This window comes from Homarus americanus, unplaced genomic scaffold (genome assembly GCF_018991925.1).
Source record: "Homarus americanus isolate GMGI-L3 unplaced genomic scaffold, GMGI_Hamer_2.0 scaffold36734, whole genome shotgun sequence".
Classification (NCBI taxonomy): Eukaryota; Metazoa; Arthropoda; class Malacostraca; order Decapoda; family Nephropidae; genus Homarus; species Homarus americanus.
This window is the reverse complement of record NW_024733126.1, coordinates 8,671,249-8,694,579: the sequence shown is the minus strand read 5'-3', so window position 1 is coordinate 8,694,579 and position 23,331 is coordinate 8,671,249. Positions and strand designations below refer to the sequence as shown.

At 47.5% G+C, this 23,331-nt stretch overlaps 1 protein-coding gene across 1 annotated transcript in view; it reads right to left on the bottom strand.

Moving 5' to 3' along the window:
• The window catches only part of LOC121869289 (inactive tyrosine-protein kinase transmembrane receptor ROR1-like), a 176,111-nt gene that overhangs the window by 141,262 nt on the left and 11,518 nt on the right, over window positions 1-23,331 (bottom strand). The window contains exons 3-4 of the mRNA XM_042370535.1: window positions 4,815-5,006; window positions 4,459-4,492 (exon numbers count right to left, since the gene is read on the bottom strand). Of these exons, the coding sequence (XP_042226469.1) occupies window positions 4,459-4,492; window positions 4,815-5,006 (226 nt within the window). The remainder of the gene's footprint in view (window positions 1-4,458; window positions 4,493-4,814; window positions 5,007-23,331) is intronic.

Sequence of the window (23,331 nt, the reverse complement as noted above, 5' to 3'; positions counted from 1 at the left end):
CCCTCCCTCCACACACGCACAACCCCTCCCTCCACACACGCACAACCCCTCCCTCCACACACGCACAACCCCTCCCTCCACACACACACAACCCCTCCCTCCCAGCCACTACTAACCCAGCTTAAGGAATTTGAGAAGTAAGGAGAGGAAATTTTGATATAATTTTTTTTCTCCTTATTTCCCAAGTGTTGGCAGCACCAGAGGCGGCGGCCCCCTTATATGTGTGTTACGTTCTTTGATGTGGCTCACTGGTTGGCCTACACGATACATGAAAGAGGAGCCCTTACACGCACTAGTCTCTGTCTGTCTGAATTTTAATACAAGTCTCCCTCAAGATGGAAATGGAATTTTTCTAAAATATTCCCCCACTTACCAATTTCCGTCTCGCAAAAAAATACGAAGGTCTAAACTGAATAAATTTCGAGTTAAGGCTATTATTTGACGTACATTAAGGTGTTGAATCCTTCTGAGATGCTATGAAATGTATCTTTTTATTTATACATTTTTGTTCAACATGTACTATAGAAGGTGTCGAAACCTCCTGAATTAAAATGTATACTTATTTATGTAATTTCTATATGTATATCGTTATTAAATGGTGTTGAATCCCTCAGACATGCTATAAACACCAATTCAATTATTTTAGATGATTATTCAACTTGTATGAACTTGTGTGTTAAATCCTCATGAAACGATTTGAAATAAATTGTTTATATTCCCTCTATATGACGAGGTCGTCATGCATTATATATAAAATAAAAGATCGAATCCTTTGAAATGACAAGAACACTTTATTTATTTACCTGTTTATCTTTCTATACATTTTTCTCAAAGGAGTTCCCCATTCGACACACATTAAACGGACTGTCGAGGAGTCCTTTTGAAACGTTAACGAGATCCCGTCCGAGTTATTTGTAAACACGGGTAAAGCCGCCATTGTGTCGTTATATTGGCTCCAATTGGACAGACAAAGGTATTCAAGCCTCTTCACCCACGGCGTCAGCTCAAGAGCCATCTTGTGGCAGGGGGTTGAATCAAGGACCCTTCAAGAGGATGAATTTTGATAACGATTTACGAGTCACGGGATGGATGGACGGATAGACGGCGAGACGAGAGAGAGAGAGAGAGAGAGAGAGAGAGAGAGAGAGAGAGAGAGTCGTGTGATTTAAATGAAGGTTACAGACTTACGAACTCTGTCTATATACAGAAAATGCAGAAAATGCATGTTGAGAAAGAGAAAGATAGAGAAAGAATAAGTCTGGGGAAGCAGCGAGGACTGGGGGTGGAGCGCCGCGTCTGGAAGCACTTGTCACCCTCCCGTAGCTTCAGCATAATAAACTCCTTCCCACTGGCTCAATAGGGACCGCCACACCATGCTAATGTAATCTGTGCCTGTGGGTTTATTCGATTATCTTCATTTTCACTTGCTGATTCTACACACTTGATGAGAATAATACATCTCTTAACAACCTTACTGGGAAATTCTCGGATACGTATTAATTAATTTAAGACTAAAATCACAGAGAGACGAGGCTGGCAAGCGGACCCATGTAAAGATGTGATGCTCAATAAGGTAAATAAGAATTAGTGACGTCTACCCTGTGCGGACTTCTGGAGAGGCGTCCGAGTGTGTATTACTATTTGGGTTAGAGTCATGTGGAGCCGGGGGACCTACCTTATGTGTACCCACGTAGGATGCGACGCTCAACATGACAATCAGGAATTAGTTAAGTCTACCCAGTGCAGACTCGTAGAGAGGCGTTCCCCTGCCCAGCGACGGGAGGGACCACACACCACGACCCTCCCTCGACGCACCGTAAACCAGGCAATATTTTTAGCTAGCAAGGGCGCTGGCAGACACCGCGGCATAAGTACCCAGCGTATATATAGCTTCCCTCCATGCACTATCGCATGTTATTGATCGATGGTGAAAAATCTCAAAAGGTGGTGGGGGGGATTGTGCGATATTTTTATTTATTTTTATTTTTTTGCTTACAGAACGTGATGAGAATATGAGGGTAGGGTTGTCGGCTGGTGTGGTCCACTCAGTTTTCGTGGAGGCGTGCCACTGGTGCAGGGGCGGCGGCGGGTCCCTCCACTACTTGAGACTCCACCAGAGTAAATATACCGGGCGGGGATCAGCGGGCACAAGGTGTAGGCCGCAGCAAAACAAACAACCAAGACCATCCGGCTGGTCGCACACAAGCTCAACATCAAACGAGGAAAAACGGTGCTGAGAGCCGGCTGCTGCCTGCCTCCGGACCCCAACTGTATGTATTTACAAGTTACATGAAGTCGTACCTTCTAGTCTGAATAAAATACATTGTAAACAGTTCGACGACACCGCAATACGTCAGGAGATAAAGAAGTCGTCTTCAAGAGCCTCACTTCATGTCTCATACTGATAGCGTCTTGTTAGGCACCACTATACATTTGTGTCACAATTAGGACAAGTAATATATTCTGTGAGCAAATTAGGCAACAAAGCAATAAAAAAAACTCTGGCTATGAAATTAGAGATGACGGGATAATGACGTAAATATTAAGAGGGCAAACTGGGGAAGGTACAAACTGGATATGAATGAAATTAAAAGCTAAGGTCCTCCCAGGAGAGATGCAAAACTGGGAGCCCCAAGTAGTGCACCACAACGACTAACTACACTACACCTACAGGAGCACCGCGCCCAACCACCAGCTGGGACACCACGGGAGGCAGGTGGTTCCTCTTCCCAAGTTACATAGACCTTGACAGATGGCTTGTAATACGGGGAGGGGGGGTAGGACTAAGAGGTGGGAGGGAGGGAGTCCGTATACTGGTGGACTTCTTCATCAAGCATCAATGGTTCCACTACTATGTAGGGTCACTGACTGAAGGTAGTTCACCAGTTGCAGGTACTAGCCCTAGACTTGAGGGCCTTAGCATGAATGACTCCCGAAATTTACATTGAATTTCAGGTCAGCAATTTTTTTGCCCCGCGGAAATCGGGAGGACATCAGTAGGCTCCATTGATCACTTGTTTACACTGTTGCAACGGGGAGGAGGACGTACGGTCAAAGAAAAAGGTCGTGTTACACTTACCGCGCCTTATGTTCTGAAACCCACGACGAGAATTTGGGTAAAGTTTCCCGTGAACACTCGATCCTCGAACCTTCGCTTGTCACTTTACCCAAATTCATCGTCATGGGTTTCAGAACATAAGGCGCGGTAAGTGTAACGCGACTTTTTTCTTTGACTGTATGTCACGGGGAGCCTGGGGGGTGTACTCACGATCAAAAAAGTGTCTGTGCACACTGGCTCCGATGATTTCATAAATGATCAATACACTTAATATATAATGGTTGCCCCAAAGGCCACCTAGGCGTGAACTTGCTTAAGATGTAGAAGCAGTCACCAACGTAACAACTACACCCTCCCCAAGTTAACGAGCTGCATGACCCAGTGTCAAGGAATAGTCCGAGAAGACCGGACAACTCGCCAATTGCACTGGCTAACCATTACCCTGGAACACGATCCGGAAATCGATTAACATCCAGGTTCCCAATTACTGCTGGACAGACAGAAGCAAATGGCGTAAAGAAGCTTACCCATAGTTTCACCCTGTCCGGGGATCGAACCCGGGTCCGCTCTCTCTCTCTCTCTCTCTCTCTCTCTCTCTCTCTCTCTCGCCATCTTTGCCGTAACGTTAACGCCACCATGAATCACGCTACACATTGTTCACAAGATTAATCTACTTTCTTCTTAATGTGCATATAATAACAACACTTATTAAAGATAACACGGAAAATGTCGCTAGCAAACGATATATGTAATTGTGCAAAATCCATCGTCTGTGATGTCAGATTGTTTTACGCGAAATGTGCTTATACGTTTTTTTTTTGATCGTGTGTACGTACACCCACTAAAAATTGTTCGCCACCCTTACGGCATGACACAATATGACAAGGGTGTCGAATAATTTTTTAGTGGGTTTACAATGAAAGACAAAAGTCGTGTCGTGAAATTTGGTGAAAACATATGCCAACGGCTAAACTTTTGGTGCTTGCCAACCATGAGTATGTAACTGTGGTAGGGCTCTCATAATGTTTCACGAGTTATATTTAATCTTCGGACAAAACCGCGACACGACTTTTGTCTTTGATTGTACATCTCCCCTAGAACACACAGCCACGTCTCACTAACACAATGACAACATACGCCTGACGAAGGATCGCCCGTCCTTTGTATTACAGTATGTGGCGGTCGTTTTATCGTACGAGTGTGCCTCAGTATTCTACTTAATCTCTAAATCCACCAACTATGTGACTTAATTCCTCTTTATATATAAAAAAAAAATCTCAGATATAAAAAAGTTGTCCAGAAGACTAAGTAAAAATGTAACTGTGAAAGTAATAACTGTTCAAGCGCCACTAACACAGTAGAGATAAACCAGGCAGCATAACCCCTGTATTATACTGCACCTCTCACGTCTGCCGCCAGCACACCACCTCGCACCTCTCACGTCTGCCGCCAGCACACCACCTCGCTCACTCCTTTCTCACCTGCAAGGAAAAGAAAATCACAGAGTTAGCAGAGTGAACATAATATTTTTTTTGTCGAGATGTTCACTAGAGCCGAGTGTGACCCAGGTAGTGAAGCGTCTAGGTTTTGTGAACAAGTGTGTGGAGACAAGAACATTATTATTGGTTTTATTCCCCCGTGTCTCCTCACAGCCGAGGTCCTATACTCACCTTGTTACTAACAGTTAAAAAAAACATTGGTGTAGAATCAGTGGAGGGATACAAGAAGGAACTAGACAAGTTTTCTCAGATGGTACTTGAGCATTCAGCTGTAGAGGATATGGTGGTTTACAGGCAGCAACACGAGCCTCAATGATCACGTTGTCAACCAAGTCGTAATCGTGCCTGCATGGATGAGAAGCTCCAGGAATTGACGCCTGGTAAACTCTGCTGCAAAATTTATCCTCATAACGTCCAGCAACACAGACTACAACCTTCTCCTCCTCTTTCTGGTGCGAGGAGCCCCAGGAATCAACGCCAAATAAATGTAAGGTAAATGGTAGGTTAGACCTCCATATTTGTCCACCTAAACCAGGCTCCTTCCCCACCACACCCTACACCTTCACCCCTACACTCATAGCACGGACTTACTTCATTTTTATTCGACCCTCGTCCTGATTGTTCTACATTCTAGTCCATGAGCAGAACATCAAACATATATATACGAATTAAGTTTCACTGAAGCTTTAATACACCGAAGAACGAGAGGAATGTGAGCATTAATGAACACATAAATATAGGAGTGTGGTCATGTTGTTGTGGTGTACAGTTACTGCAGCCCCCACACCAACACACACCGGCGTCTTTCATGTTGTTTGTGGCCACCCCAGCTGACCTGCCACGCGACCCTCCCTCCCCCGCTCCCTCGTTCCCACTCCTTCCCTTCTTCTCCTTCCCTCCCTTACTGTCCTCCTCGTAATTAAGTTGCCATCCCATGATTTTCCGCCACCTCCATGCTACTGTATATTTTCATTGGGAATCAAACTCACAGCCAAACTTCAATTTTAACAAAACCGTTGATGCTCACTCAAACCCTTTTTAACTGAGTAACAAGAGTGAGTTATTCACTTTCGTTACTCACAAGTATAGAAGATTGGTACATTGTTTCTGTCTTCTAAAGTTACTATAATGGCCAAAGTTGACATTCTTGTTATTGTAAAAACTTCAAACAATTATTTTTTCCTTGTCTTCATTTTTTACTTCCCCCTTAACCTTTATTCGCCTCCCGAGTGTAATATGTTTTTTTTTTAATCCCAGTTGGGTTCAGGCTTGATGCCACCACCCTCTACACACATCATCAATCTTACACGTATATACATACACCATGACCAACACACCCTCCCGTAACACACACACACACACACACACACACACACACACACACACACACACACACACACACACACACACACACACACACACACACACACACACACACACACACACACACACACACACACACACACACACACACACACACACACACACACACACACACACACACACACACACACACACACACACACACACACACACACACACACACACACACACACACACACACACACACACACACACACACACACACACACACACACACACACACACACACACACACACACACACACACACACACACACACACACACACACACACACACACACACACACACACACACACACACACACACACACACCACCGCTGCCACCCTCCCACACACACACACACACCACCGCCGCTGCCACCCTCCCCACACACACACACACAAAACTACTGTATGTCTTAAAGGCACTGCCTTACCCTCGCCCGTTGACTCCTACCCACCTAAATATCTGCGTTGGCGAGTCGTACGAGTCTATATCAAGAAGCAGCCATTATGACGAAGAACTGAAAATGCTGGGACGGTACCTGTCAGTCTGTCAATCTGTCTCTTCATTTATTTTTCTCTCTCTCTCTCTCAAGCACTGGATCCAATGGCTACTAATTAACGCCGTCTGGTGTTTATCTTTGAGTACCAACCAACACTGACATATACTACCCTTGATAATGTTGAGGGCGGAATAATTAGCTTGGTGAGGTCTCAGACTGACAGACTAATGGTGATGGTGAGACCAGTGGTGGTGTGGACAGGTAGCGCGCGCGCGCACGCACACACACACAGTGACAGGCAGCTAACAGGACCGTCACCTCAGTAGTCACAACAACGGCCGGACGACAGAGCCATAACTTGACGTTACCCTGACGTCTTGGGCGGTCCTCACCCAACTCATCCACCCGGCCCTTCTACTCCATCACTCCACCCTCAACGGACAAGGGCTCCCACACTACTCCATCACTCCAACCTCTCAACAGACAACTCCCACACTACTTCATCACTCCACCCTCAACGGACACCAGCTCCCACACTACTCCACCCTTACATTCACTCCACCCCTACACTACGCTAGTCCCCCCCCATTTGCGAAGGCTACGGTACCCTCTCTCACTCCCCTCCCCTTTCGCACCCCTTCCCTCGCAAGTTGACACACCACTACCCCTCTCATACGGTGTGACTCCTCTCCTGTCCCTATCACACGGAACGACCTTTCCTCTGCCTCACACGGTGCGACTCATCTCCTTTCTCACACGGCAAGACCTCTCTCCTGTCCCTGTCACACGGTACGACTCCTCTCTGCCCCCCCACTCACAGGTACTCCTCCCACATGATATGGCAACTCCCAGCCTCCCACGTGCCTTTCACATGGTGTGGCTTTCTCCTCACCACACCCTGGGTACACCACACCCCCCCCTCACACCGGGTACACATCCTCCCCTCCTACACTCCTCCCCTTCCTACACCTCCTCCTCTCCTCCCCCTGATAGCTCACCGTGCCCCTGACCTCCCACCTCGTGTTTCTTGTTTATTATCGCCCCCACGTACGAACATGCCCGTGTAAGTGGAGTTGTTTAGTAGTCAGAACTAAAACTATTAAGGCTTATTGTTTTGTAGTTAGAATTAAACTATAAAGGTTTATTCAGTGGCATCGGTACAAGTGCATATTTAGGCAGGTACAGTTACTATGAGAATACTGTCAGGTCCCCGTGTCGATTCCCGTTCGGATTGGAAGGCTGGGCTCCCTTCTGTACAAGCCCACACATACTCAGAATACAGTGAATACACTATAGGCTGAGTACACTATTAGATGAGTACACTATCGAGTGAGTACACTATTTGATGAGTACACTATCGGGTGAGTACACTATCGGGTGAGTAAACTATCGGGTGAGTACGCTGTTAGATGAGTACACTATCGGGGGAGTACACTATCGGGTGAGTAAACTATCGGGTGAGTACGCTGTTAGATGAGTACACTATCGGGGGAGTACACTATTAGATGAGTACACTATCGAGTGAGTACACTATTTGATGAGTACACTATCGGGTGAGTACACTATCGGGTGAGTAAACTATCGGGTGAGTACGCTGTTAGATGAGTACACTATCGGGGGAGTACACTGTCTGGTGTGCTTGTCGAAAGTGGGAAAACCTTTTAGTGGACTAGCATCTTGTATAGTGGTGTGAGGTAAACTACTAGCTACTGAAGGATAAGAATTGGCAGACCAGCACCTGCTCGGTCACCCTGAACTACATCAGAGGGAAAAGTAAGTTAAGGTGATGTCCATGAAGCGAGTTATCGTGGTGGTGGTGTCGGCACGTAGAGGTGTGAGACAAGAGGTGTATCTAGGAACTACTTCATCCAGTCGTCAACACATGATAATGGAATCTTTCGCTCCTGAGCTAGCGAGCACCATGTGTGTTGACATGCTCTCTCTCTTTTAATCCCCCCCCCCTCTCTCTCTCTCTCTGTATCTCTCTCAATCCCCCCGTCTGTTTCTGTCTGTCTCTCAATCCCCACTCTATCCGTCTGTCTGTCTCTCTCTCGTGTACGTACCTGTGTGTGCATTAACCTGACTTTCATCACTCCCTCTCACTCGCTCGTGAATCAAGTTCCATTTCAGAAGGCGGTGTTTGTTTCTCCTGGGGTGTTTGTTTTGGCTTCCCGGGAGACTGTGCCTTTGACCTGACCGGGTGGCTGTGTTGGCCAGTGTTTGGGCGGCACCTGAGGGCGTCAACTGGCCGATGTGTGCCGCCCCCACCTACCAAAGGGACACCGCCCTTGCCACTCTACCTAGTGTTTACCTCCGAGTACATCCTGACAATGGCTTATTACACTACAGTTGTATTATTGACTTGACTTATTCAATGTACAAATGCCTAAAAAGAATATTAAATACACACTGTAGTCACGACCTAATTCGTGAAAAAAATTATCCATATTTTCTTTTGATATTAAGACTTCGAAATTGACTCCCAATAATTCAATACTTATTTTCAGAAACAGGTTCCCCCTTATATTCGTATGCTGTCATGACCCAGATATTGAATCTGTATAAACGCTACGAAGGTTTAAATAAGTGAATTACTATTTTTTTTTTACTTTCTACGTCTGCCGTCAAGACACACCGCTACTGCTTGAGTATTATACAGCAGGAGACATAAAAGGGCGGAGGGGCAGGGAGGGCGGGGGGACACACACACCCGCGCCATAAACCAAGATTACAATAAGACAGTCCCCAGACGAAGCGGTGACCCGGGGATCAACGAGGCTCCCCCAGACCACCAGCGATACACACAGACACACTCCCTCTACATTAATCTACACTTCTAAGTACACACCGCTACACCTGTTCCCCGGCGTGATTATCATACTGAGTCAGCGGGAACAAGGTGCAGTAGGTGGGACTTTACTGCCCTGTGTGGGGAGCTTAACAGTGTCAGGGGGTGATAAAACACGCTCGTTCATTTGCTCTTGCTTGGCACCCGCAACGACACAACACCACCGCTAAATTGTCTTTCCGTGTTACAGCCCTGATCTCCCCCTACCCCTCCTTCCCTCCCTGTAACCTCCCCACTCGTCCCCAAAACCTCCTCGCTCTTTTCAACAATATCCCCTTCCCCACCACCTCCCCAACCCTCTAACCCCTACAATCTGTCTCCCCACCTCTCCACAGCCTCCTCCACCACCACACCCCTAGCCCAGAAGCTCCAACAATGATGTCACCGCCCGCACTGATCCTTCTGGACGAGACCTGGAGACAGTCCCGTCATGTTGAGTTAGTTATCTCCCAGCAGCTGGTGACGGCAGGAGTTTTCGTGTCCCTCCTCTCTCCTGAGCCATCAGTTACCACTTCCACCTGCCGTCACTCCTACCTTGCCGTCACTCCTACCTTGCCGTTACTCTCACCTGCCGTCATTCCCACCCTACCGTCACTTACACCTGCCGCCATTCTCACCCTGCCGTCACTTACACCTGCCGTCACTGCCACCCTATCGTCACTCACAACTGTTGTCACTCCCAACCCTGTCGTCACTCACAACTTCCGTCACTTACACCTGCCGTGCCTTACACCTGCCGTCACTTTCAACAAGGCATCACTGTCAGCCACAAAATCATTCTTCTGTGTAATCAACTCCACAGAATGAATCGCAGAAACAACCAACTCTTACACCATAAAGAAACCTGCAATCCTACCTAACCTGCCATCCAACGCTACACAAGACCTGCCCTTCCCACGGTCAACACCCCCAGGCAACCCCATCACACAAGGCAGCCACACACACACACACACACACACACACACACACACACACACACACACACGCACACACACATTCACTTGTCACAAACCATCACAATCACAGGACCTAGCTCACACAAACTCTTTTACACATACCTAAGAGTCGTTAGCAACCACTGACACACCACAGCCCACCACACAACCAGGCACCACACACCAACTTATCTACTGTACCAACCTACCTCATACACTCGCCACACACCATCTCCACTACACAGCCACCGTGTAATAACTTCTCAACGGGTAAAAGCACTGTGATAAAACACTCGTATGTCTTGAAGGAAGGTGTCGTCCAGTGCAGTGGTGACCGTGGGAGGCGACGCTGCAGAGGACGACGACAAGGAAGACGACGAAGAAGGGGAGGGGAAGAAGGGGATGGAGGCAAGGAAGACGACGAAAAGGGAGGGGAAGAAGGGGATGGAGGCAAGGGAAGACGACGAAAAGGAGGGGAAGAGGGAATGGAGGCAGGAAGACGACGAAGAAGGGGAGGGGAAGAAGGGGATGGAGGCAAGGAAGACGACGAAGGGAATGGCGAATTTGGTGACATAGGCCCAGGATGATGATGATGATGATGATGTAGGGGAGGAAGAGGAGGATGACAAGGAAGATAATGACAAGGATGAAGATGAAGACAACGAAGACGACAATAAGGATGACAAAGGAGATAATGAAGAGGGACGGTGGTAATGGTGGCTATCCTTCCTCCCTATCTCCACCCTCTCCCTCCTAGACATGTGACGTCACTAAAACTCAAACTTAAACGTGATAAACAACCAACGTCCACAACCCACATACGGTCAATAATGATGAGTTTCAGAGGTGCTGCACCGGGCGGGGGTTGTGACCTGACGGAAATGCACAAGGCTACACCTACAACAACAAGTGACTTACAACCAACTAACACGTGAAAACATCCAAGAGACTATAAAGATTAATTAATTGTTTATACAGAAATTACCTATCAACAGAACCTTAGGATGAGAACGGACAAACTTTTCGATCGAGGAGAGGAGAGGGATGGGATGGGGGTTAAGGGAGGAGTAGGAGACGGGAGGGGGAAGCAAGGAGGGGGAAGAGGGGGAGGGGGAGGGGGAGGGGGGAGGAGGAGGAGGGAGTAGGGGGAAGGAGGGGGAGGGTAGGGGGTAAGAAAGGGGAGGAGGGGTAGGGGAAGGGGGGAGGAGGGGTAGGGGGGGGGGGGAGGGAGGGGGGGAAGGGGGAGGAGGGGGAGGAGGAGGGGGAGGAGTGGGTAATGGAGGGGTAGGGAGGTGAGTGGGTAAGGATGGGGTGTGGGTAAGGGGAGGGGTTTGGGTAAGGGAGGTGTAGTGGGTAGGAGTGGGGTAGTGGGAAGGGGAGGGGCAGAAGGAGGAGGGGCAAGAGCTAGGTGGGGAAGGGGAGGGGCAAGAGCTAGTGGGAAGGGGAGGGGGGCAAGAGCTAGGAGGAAGGGAAGGGATGAAAACAACTTCACGACAGCCACGGCAGAATAAGAAACAAGACAGACAAAATGGCTCATAATCCTAAACGTTGGTACAGGAGGGTGGTGAGGGTGGTGTGGGGAGGGTGGTGTACAGGGGGGGTGGTGTAGGGTGGTGCAGGGAGGGTGGTGTAGGGTGGTGTACGGGAGTGGTGGTGCACACAGGAGGGTGGTGTAGGGACAGGAGGGTGGTGTACAGGAGGGTGGTGTGGAGGAGGGTGGGGGAGGGTGTGTGTCAGGAGGGTGGTGTGGGTGTGTGGGGAGGGGGTGTGGGGGGGGTGGGAGGAGGTGGGTGGTGTGGAGGGGGGGTGTACAGGGAGTGGGTGGTGTAGAGGGAGGGTGGGAGGAGGGTGGTGTGGGGAGGGTGGTGTACAGGAGGGGTGGGTGTGAGGAGGTGGTGTACAGGAGGGTGTGAGGAGTGGGTGGGTGTACAGGAGGGTGTGTACAGGAGGGGGGAGGGGTGTACAGGAGGGTGGTGGGAGGAGGGTGGTGTAGAGGAGGGTGGTGTGAGGGAGGGTGGTGTGTGGTGTACAGGAGGGTGGTGTAGAGGAGGGGGGTGTACAGGAGGGTGGTGTAGAGGAGGGTGGTGTGCAGGAGGGTGGTGCAGGAGGGGGTGTACAGGAGGGGTGGTGTACAGGGGGGTTGGGTGGTGGTGTGGAGGGTGGTGTACAGGAGGGTGGTGTACAGAGTGAGGAGGGTGGTGTACAGGAGAGATTGGTGTACAGGAGGGTGTACTGGGGGAGGGTGGTGTGGCAGGAGGGTGGTGTACAGGAGGGTGGGTGTGCAGGAGGAGATTGGTGTGGTGGTGGAGGGGTGGGTGTACAGGGGGTGTGCAGGAGGGTGTGTGGGGAGGGTGGTGTACAGGGGTGTACAGGAGGGTGGTGTACAGGAGGGTGGTGTACAGGAGGGGTACAGGAGGGTGGTGTGTGTGGCAGGAGGGTGGTGTACAGGAGGGTGGTGTACAGGAGGGGGTGTACAGGAGGGTGGTGTACAGGAGGTGTGGTGGAGGAGGGTGGTGGGGAGGGTGTGGGGGAGGGTGGTGTACAGGAGGGGGGTGTACAGGAGGGGGGTGTACAGGAGGGTGGTGTACAGGAAGGTGGTGTAGAGGAGGGTGGTGTGCAGGAAGGTGGTGTAGAGGAGGGTGGTGTACAGGAGGGTGGTGTACAGGAGGGGTGTACAGGAGGAGGTGGAGGTGGTGGTGTACAGGAGGGTGGTGTACAGGGGTGTAGAGGAGGGTGGTGTGAGGGGGGTGGTGTGGAGGGTGGGTGTGTACAGGGGTGGTGTACAGGAGGGTGGTGTACAGGAGGGTGGTGTACAGGAGGGTGGTGTAGGGTGGTGTACAGGAGGGTGGTGTAGAGGGTGGTGGTACAGGAGGAGGGTGGTGTAGAGAAGGGTGGTGTGGGAGGTGTACAGGAGGGTGGTGGGAAGGTGGTGTACAGGAGGGAGTGGTGTACAGGAGGGTGTGGAGGGTGGTGTACAGGAGGGTGGTGTGGGGAGGGTGGTGTGGGAGTGGTGTGGTGTACAGGAGGGTGGTGTGCAGGAGGGTGGTGGTGTACAGGAGGGTGGTGTACAGGAGGGTGGGTGTACAGGAGGTGTGGTGTACAGGAGGGTGGTGTACAGGAGGGTGGTGTACAGGAGGGTGGTGTACAGTGGGTGGTGTACAGGAGGGTGGTGTGTACAGGAGGGTGGTGTACAGGAGGTGTGGGAGGGTGGTGTGGTGTGTGTACAGGAGGGTGGTGTACAGGAGGGTGGTGTGCAGGAGGGTGGTGCACAGGTGGGGTGGTGCACAGGAGGGTGGTGTACAGGGTGTACAGGGAGGTGTGGTGTACAGGAAAGGTGGTGTAGAGGAAGGTGGTGTCAGGAGGATATTCAAAGTGCATTACAGTAAAAGATTGAGTGATTATCATGGTACTGTACATCATGGCAAGTAATTATCATAGTGGTGATTGATTAACATGGTGAAATTATCATTGTAATATCCTCATGGCGTTAATTATCATGGGTAAGAGTTGCATGGTGGTGATTATCATGAGGGAGACTTTCATGGTGGTGATTATCACGAGGGAAGTCATTGCCGTGGTAGCGATTATCACGACAGTAATTATCACGGCAGCTATTATTGCGACAGTAAAATTAAGCTTTTACTAATAATAGGACACCAGTTGAATTGTATATTGGCAGAGAGAGAGAGAGAGAGAGAGAGAGAGAGAGAGAGAGAGAGAGAGAGAGAGATTAACACTAAGCTCATCTCGGAGGCGTTTCTCATTACCAGTATCGCGACAGATTACAAGGCCCAAGACAATGATTATGTCCCATTAAGTCAGACAGCAACACTTTGGCGAGGTGAGGCCGTATAGTGTCTCATGCTGCACACACACACACACACACACACACACACACACACACACACACACACACACACACACACACACACACACACACACACACACACACACACACACACACACACACACACACACACACACACACACACACACACACACACACACACACACACACACACACACACACACACACACACACACACACACACACACACAGAGGCTAGGTATCCCTCACTGTTGAATTATCGTATACATGTTTACTATAAGTCTCGTAATCTCCGTGTAAGATCTCAATGTCTTATCTCAGGTATATTGCACGTAATCAATATCAATTACCTGAGATAAAAAAATAAACTAGAATGCTGGATGTTGGATTCATTTTGGGATAATGAATATTGTGTGGGTTTTTTATAAGAGATCAAATGAGTGCTTTTAAAGATGATGTAAGGTGCGTTTTTATTTTCTTCTAAGAGGGTGTCAATAAACGCTCAATGTCTGGTGCCTGTCTCCCTAACGGTGGTAGTGGTGTTGGTAGTGGTGGTGACGGTGGTGACGGTAGTGGTGGTGACGGTGGTAGAGTGTGTTGGTGGTAGTGGTGAGGGTAGTGGTGGTACTGGTAGAAACAACACGGGTTTTATAGAGTAGTGGACCAGATATGACACACTCAAGGTTTGACATGACCCGATTCAATCTCAGACACAATTTGTCCAGACTCCTGTGGGGGAACAATTTGATCCCTGTAAAATATATATATATATATATATATATATATATATATATATATATATATATATATATATATATATATATATATATATATATATATATATATATATATATATATATATATATATATATATATAAAGCTGCCTAAACTATACTCAACATAAAATATCAAGAATATCTCCACTAGTTACCGGAGCCTCTGAACAGCAGTAATAAACCTCACTGTGCAACAAGTGAAAATTATAAGTCTTCACGAGCTTTATACTTATTTTTTTACTAGACTCCATTATGAAGCCTGAATATATTACCCCACCTGTGAGACACATAAATAAACAGCGTAAAAGAGGCCCCAGTCCTATCATTCACCTCCACAATGCCTCCATTACAAAGGTAAATCAGTATTGCGTTAAGAGAGGTCGTGGCGATGGTGTTCTGACCTTCTGCTGTGTTCTAAATCAGTATTGCGTTAAGAGAGGGTCGTGGCGATGCTGTTCTGACCTGCTGCTGTGTTCTAAATCAGTATTGCGTTAAGAGAGGTCGTGGCGATGCTGTTCTGACCTTCTGCTGTGTTCTAAATCAGTATTGCGTTAAGAGAGGTCGTGGCGATGCTGTTCTGACCTTCTGCTGTGTTCTAAATCAGTATTGCGTTAAGAGAGGATCGAGGTGATGGTGTTCTGACCTTCTGCCGTGTTGTTGACCTTAAGACTCTGTAGACAAAATTTCAATTGCAACGTCTCCATTCTATAATCTCGCGGGTGCAGACTCTCTCTTAGATGGATCCATTATTTCGTTTTGATAATTTTACGAAAGACATAAACACACAGCGAGGCACGTAATGGTAAAGGGGGTTTTTGTCTAAGTGTTACCGGTAAGGTGCTTGTCATGGTGAACTTGTGACCTCAAGTTATCACACACCCATGAAAGTTTACAGCCATGTCATATTTTACGTGGAGTTAATACCTATATTATTGTCGCCAGCAAGAGAGAAAGAGAAAGAGAGAAAAATGTTGATTCGTCTGCACAACAACTAACACGCAACGTCGCCTGCAGGAAGAATTTCATCTTGTGTCCTTAACAGAAGAAGGAGCTTCTCTTGTCTCAGCACCAGTAATCAACAGTGTCTGAAGTTCCATCCAAGTCGCTATGACACACTGAAAGAGGCTCCGACAGACGAACGCTCACAAGCATTTAGTCTTCAATGAAGCTCTTGTATGACTCGAGACTTCGCCTCGCCGGCACTGAATCTTGTGTCGCCTATGGAGACTTCTCTCCATCGGCGGCTGTACATCACTCGCTCCTCTCCACCATCCCTCCATTCATGGTCTTCCCCAGGGCTACAAACTATCCTCACGTCCTCCTCCTCACCTGTGGAAATTCAGCTTGAGGTCACCTGGATGGTTCAGGTGTGTGCTCACCCTCAGTCCTTTGTACCAGTCAATTAACCTTGTTAAGACGCTTCCCTGTGCAAGTTGAGATTTCCCCCGCTTACATTACCTCAATAATGGCCAATTTAAAGCTGTTTCTGTCGAATTTGAATCTTTAATTTGGCATATTAAATCATCGAGCGACAGAAGTCAACCTTATACTAAACAAACTTAATTTTATCTCGGTTAATATCATTTCTCACAATCTTGTTGGCCTGAGTTCATGTAGTTTCTTGACTCAGTTTAACCATAAATAAATATGAAAAGATGAAGACCTGTGACACAGTAGTGGCGCTTAGTCTCAGCCAGCGAGGGTGAAAACCAACACCTAAACGCTCCAGTTCACCACGCCGGTACACATTGACACAGTTCCTGGCCAGACACACAGAGCTGCAAGTCGCTCAACTCGCAACATAAAAACTCCCCCCATGATATCAAATTTCCCGACCAGTCCTTCATAATAACATCCTTATACCTCCAAACTCCACCATGATCCCCAGCCAACACACCCCCGGCTCACAACTCAATCATGATCACGTCTCTTGTGTTTCTTGATACGATACCTTTGGTATTTACTATCTCTTCCCATGATACCTGAGGTTTAATGATGACAAAACACGGATGATTCAAGATCGTCCATGTGATTCGCTCGGCTAAACGCGGATGATTGAAGGTAATTCGAGTGAGTCGCTCCTCCACAGGGCTTAAGATACACCAACCAATTTAATTTTTTTATCTCCGAGATCCTTAAGCGTCTTGTGCTGATGACGCCACGACAAGACTGTGATGATGAGTGAGGGCTGTAACACAAGGGTCACGGTATTAGAACTGAGAACCTCGACTGGCTGGCTCTTGACGTGTCGCCTTACCTCGTTGGGTGATGTGAGTGAGGGAGAACAGCTGTGTTGTGGTTCATCATATGGTAAAAATGTCAACAACAACACAGACAAACAGACAGACAGACAGACACTTACACAAATAAACTTACAAACGCGCACACACACAAAGGAACACATGCACACACGTCAGTAAACACAAACACAAACCAATCACACAACATACACACAATTACACCAACACAAACAAAACTATAGGCCTAGCTGTCCCCTACACACTGTTGTTCCGCCCCACGTCGGGTCACAGCGGCGGCCACACGAGGCAAAAAGACGCTGGAAGTCACTCAGCCTGTCTCACTTTTCCTTTTCATTCATTACACACACTTTACGTGGCGACAGACTCACAGAACAAAGACAGGCGGTCATCACCTATAGATGCTTCAGGTCCTTTATGAGAGACCAGTCACTTGTATAAGTACACTCTAGGACTAAAGCCAGCGACAGCCTACACTAGTGACCTCTGGCAAAGAGCAAAACCATAAGTTATGATATAAATAAATTACCAAGTTAATAAGTTTAAAAACATAACATAAAATAATACATTAAAAATCACATGCGGATAAGTAGTACCTTTATTGCAGTTAACAATTTTCACTTGAACGACGGCAAAATAATAACGGGTGTGTCCTAGAACCTGCCCTGAGACTCTACTGTAACAAAGGACGTCTTCTTAACCCCGAGTTAGAGGAGGGGGGACCAAGGTAGGAATCTTGGAGGATCTTGGTACAGTTCTCCCGCCGGCGGAATGTTCTCATCCGCTGAGCACAAGTGGCAGACTCCCCGGGGATCTCCTCTAGGTGGCAAAACGGGACTACTTCCTCCTCCTCCTCCTCCCCTTGTTAATGCTACTTTCCTCTCCCTACCATCTTCGCATATTCCCTCTCTGCAGCTACTCTCCTTCTCCCTCGTTTCTTAGTTCTTCGCTTCACTCAGGTGGCAAAATGGACTTCCTCTCATCCCCTCCTCCTCTTCTTAATACATTGTTGCTTTCATCTTCCCTCTCCCCTCTTCACCGCATTCTTCTTCATAATTGCTTTCCTCCTCCTCCTCCTCTTCCATGCTATCCAAGTTCTTCGCCTCGCCGAGTTGGTAAATTGCACTTCTGCCTCCTTCTCCAGCTAATTCTTCACCTTCCTCCTCCTCCTCCTCTTCTTCATCTTACCCTTTCCTCTTAGATGGCAACCCCTCCTTTACCTTCACCTGTTTCCTATTTTGTTTGTTATTCTGTTTCCTCCTTTCTGTCATCCTTCGATCGTATCATCTCTTTATTTTTTAACTCTTTTCTCCCCTCCACTCTTACCAACCTCTCCTCCCTCCTACTTCTGCTACCACTCTCCCCTCACAACAACCTCTCCTTCCCTCATCCCTTCCTCCCTTTCTTCCTCTCCTTATCCGCATTCTCAATCCCCCCTCTACTCCCACAACACTTCCTCCTCTCCACAATACTCTCTTCCCTATAACACACTACCTCGCACTTCCCTCCTCCCCCAGTCTCCCCGAGTGTGTGGATTCTTCCTTTGCTACTTCCCTCTCCATCCTCCCTGACGGGTGTGGCGTTACTTCCAGGCCTACTGCCACCAGCGCCCCCCTCCTGGTCTATTGTGATCCACCAAGCTTAATTAATGTCCTAAGCTGCTGGTCAGGACCCAGATTTTCAACCATTCGCAAGTTAACAAACGTTTTCGGTATACCATGAAGAATAGGAGTTCGGTTCGGTTCGGTTCGGTTCGGTTCGGTTCGGTTCGGTTCGGTTCGGTTAGCATTAGGGTGTTTAATCATCAAGTGTCATAAGCTGGGGTTCCTAGTCTTCATGAGATCAGAATTTTCCCACCTGTTGATAATTAAGAAAGACTCACTTGGGTAAAATATCGGTGCAGTTTCGACGTCATTTGACGGCTATTGTAAGAATAGAGTCCGTCAGATGTTGTCTCTCATCTCTTCAAGTTAGAGAGGTGCTGAGAATTCATCTTTACGAGAATTTGAGACTTTTACCTCAGGCCTCCTCTTAAACTCACTACAATAAACCAATATCTCTCCTTAGCTCACAACAATAAACCAATCTCTCTCATCAGCTCACTACAATAAATCAAGACCTCTCCCAACTCACTACAATAAACCAAGACCTCTCCCCAGCTCACTACAATAAACCAAGACCTCTCCCCAGCTCACTACAATAAACCAAGACCTCTCCCCAGCTCACTACAATAAACCAAGACCTCTCCCCAGCTCACTACAATAAACCAAGACCTTTCCTCAGCTCCCCACAATAAACCAAGACCTAACCTCGCCACACTAAACTAAGAGCTCTTCAACCCACAACAACACAAGGCCTTCCTAAGCTCACTACAATAAACCAAGACCTCTCAGCTCACTACAATAAGCAGACCTCTCCCCAGCTCACTACAATAAGCAAGACCTCTCCCAGCTCACTACAATAAACCAAGACCTCTCCTCAACTCCCCACAATAAACAAAGACCTCCTAACAACTAGTCCTTCAGCTCCCAGCCTCTCAGCTCCCCACAATAAACCAAGACCTCTCCTCAGCTCACTACAATAAACCAAGACCTGTCCTCAGCTCTCCACCTCACGTTAAGGCCTCCCTCAAGTTATTACTCAGAATCCAATACTGAAAGACGAGATAGATGCCAAAAGTTGCTGCTCCTCCTTAATTAAATGAACACCAGCTGTTGGGCCTTGAGCAAACACCATCGACTGTAGACGCATTTTAGGCGAGTACGTCTGTCTGTCTGTGTCTGTCTGTCTGTGTCTGTCTGTCTGTCTGTCTATCTTTCTTTTCTCTATGTCTGTTTATCTATCTATCTTTGTCTATCTTTTTATCTGTCTATTTGTCTACCTCTGTCTGTCTGTCTCTGTCTGTCTGTCTTTTCTTTTCTCTATGTCTGTTTATCTGTCTATTTGTCTACCTCTATCTATCTTCTTCTGCCTCTGTCTGTCTGTCTGTCTGTCTGTCTGTCCGTCTGTCCGTCTGTCTGTCTGTCTGTCTCTATCCATCTAGCTATTTGCCCTGAAGGAAAATTTACCTGTACCTCCATTGATTAAAACCCTTTATGTCCATCACGTCTTGAGCTGATTACCGAGACATCGAGTTCTTTACTAATGAAACTTTCCATTATTATTTTTATTATTATTATTATTTTATTATTTTCATCATCAGTATTGTTATTTTCGTTATTGTTATTTTCATTATTATTATTATTATTATTATTATTATTATTATTATTATTATTATTTTATTTACCTCACTTTAACAAGCCTCGTGACCTTGATACACCTCGAGGCGACTAAGATATGAACCAAAGGTCAAAGAAGGTCAAGTAATACATATACACTAATATCTATTTAGTTTTATGTTAGTATTTCTCTTCTCTTTACGTGTATACACCGTAGTTCTTATGTATATCTAATTCCCTTGGTTCTAATGTATTCTTAATTCATACACATCTTTCTCCTTGTCTATTATTTCTTTTCGGATTTTGGGGGATTTTCCTGGTAATGTTCTTCCGTAAAAAAATTTAATGATAAAAGTTGAATCACATCTCTCGGTATTTCTCAACAAGAACATGAACAAATACGTATCTTGGGGTGGAATTCAATCAGCGGAAACAACGTCTCCCAGACAGATCCATCGCGGGGCAACATAATGCTTTCCTCGAAGAAGTAATGGAACTCGGGGTTAAAAAAAAAAAAAAAAAAAAGGGATAATATAAATTGCACCGGATCCATCTTGGTAGAAATGGCAGCACCATCCCGACACATCGACACAACCAGCATGATGCATTGATGACTAGATGTACGATACAACTCCAAAAGAACTAAACATCTGCGCCGATACGATAAAAACAACGCATTGATGACTAGACGTACGATACCACACGACGAATACCAGGCATTGATGACTAAATGGTGAATTCGATGTGTTACTCCACACACACACACACACTGACGACACGACATCAAGACGACACGGGGCCACGACAGGGCAGAATCTCCGAGGGGCGCACAAAACACAAGAGACACGAACCCTGAGAAAATGAAACACCAGTGAGGAAGACGACCAGTAACATTCTTCCTCGACGGCCGACACGACGCGACGCCTGGGGAGAATGAACACCGACAGCGACACCACGACACATTAAACTCTACAACAATATGAGGAAATTTAAGAAATGAGGAATTAAATGACTGATGTAAAGTTATTACCCGAAAGTTTACTCTATAACATCAATACAAGTGTTGATTTAAGTAATGGTGACACCTAGGTATACCTATCCCTATCTGGGCACACCTACCCCTACCTGGGCACACCTATCCCTATCTGGCACACCTATCCCTTCCTGGGCACAGCTACCCCTACCTAGCCACACCTATCCTTACCTCGCCACACCTATCCCTTCCTGGGCATAGCTATCCTTACTTGGGCACACGTATCCTTACCTGTACGCCTATCCTTATTTGGGCACACCCATCCTTACCTGGGCACACCTATACCTACCTGGGCACACCTATCCTTACCTGGGCACACCTATACTTACCTGGGCACACCTACACTTACCTGGGCACACCTATCCCTACCTGGGCACCTATCCTTCCGTTCTATCCAGGCAGGTAATACACTTATCTCCCTCTCCTTCATGTATACAACAACTCTTCCCTCGCCTATCCACTCACAACCTCCCTTCCCCTCTCTTATCAGTTGTGTATATAACTTCAACAACCATCCGACCCTCTACCACAACACACTGTTCCTTACCACTTGCTTCTTCCCTCCATCACCCCTCACCTTCTCTTCCTTATATCCTCTACTCCTTAATTCCTTATCTCATCTTCCTCATTCTCCTCCTCATATTTCGTCCATACGCTTCTCACCTTACTCATTTTCCCTGTCACTCCTCCTTCCCTCCCACAATCTCGCCCTCTTTGCCTGCCCTTCCTTTTCTACCTCTATCCCCACTTGCCTTCCTTCCTTCCTTCTCTTTATTTCTCTACCTTTACCTCTTTTCCTACCTTTCCTTCTTCTGTTTCCTTATATCTCCCTCTTTTCTTCTATATCTCCCCCTCTATCAATTTCTCCCTCTTTCCCTACCGTCCCTCAATTTATTCCTCCATCTCTACCTCTTTATCTACCTTCCCTTCCTCTCTTTCCCTTCCTTCTCTCTCCACCTCCTCTCTCTATCCCTATCCTCCCCTTCTTTCTCTATCTCCTTACCTACCTTCCCTCGTCCACACAAGGGTCTGAGACAACAACTGCCAACACTCTACTCAGTCAACCCAGCGACGCTTCCTAACTCCTGTACTCGGTAAGTTTTCCGATTCTGGCAAGTTCCTCCTGTCTTGTGGGGAGTTCAACACCTCAGCTCTCACACTCTATATATCTCTCTCAGACTCTATCTTTTTCTCACCAAACCACCAAAAAACACCCATCCACCACTCCTCCCGCACTCACTCAACCCGCACGCACGCACGCACGCACGAAGCTCAGAATGTTGACAGAGAGGGAGGGATATGTTGTAGATAGATTTAACAATTGACAGAAGGAAACTTGAACTCGGGGCTTATAACATTGATAGGAATTGACAGGGAAATTTGAACAGGGACTTTGAATGTTGATACATACGGGAAATGACAGAGAGAAACTTGAACAGAGGCGTAATGACGGGGAGGAGAATTGAGAAGAAACTTGAACAGGAAATTTAAGATAATGACAGTAGGATACTGACAGAGAAATTTGGACATAGGGACGGGGTAAATTGAGAGGATAGGAAGATAGGCGGTGGGGCGTTGACAGGTGGAGGGGAGGGTGACTGACAGGTGGAAGAGGGGTGACTGAAAGGTGGAGAGAGGAGGGTGACTGACAGGTGGAGAGAGGGAGGGTGACTGACAGGTGGAGGGAGGTGACTGACAGGTGGAGAGAGGAGGGTGACTGAGTGGAGAGCAGGAGGGTGACGGTGGAAGGGTGACTGACAGGTGGAGAGGAGGGTGACTGACAGGTGGAGAGGAGGGGTGACTGACAGATGGAGAGGGACAGGGGGTGACTGACAGGTGGAGAGAGGGACGGGGGTGACTGACAGGTGGAGAGAGGGAGGGGCTGACAGGTGGAGAGAGAGGGGGTGACTGACAGATGGAGAGAGGGTGAATGACAGGTGGAGAGGGGGGTGACTGGTGGAGAGGGAGGGGGTGACTGACAGGTGGAGAGGGTGGGCAGCACTTGACA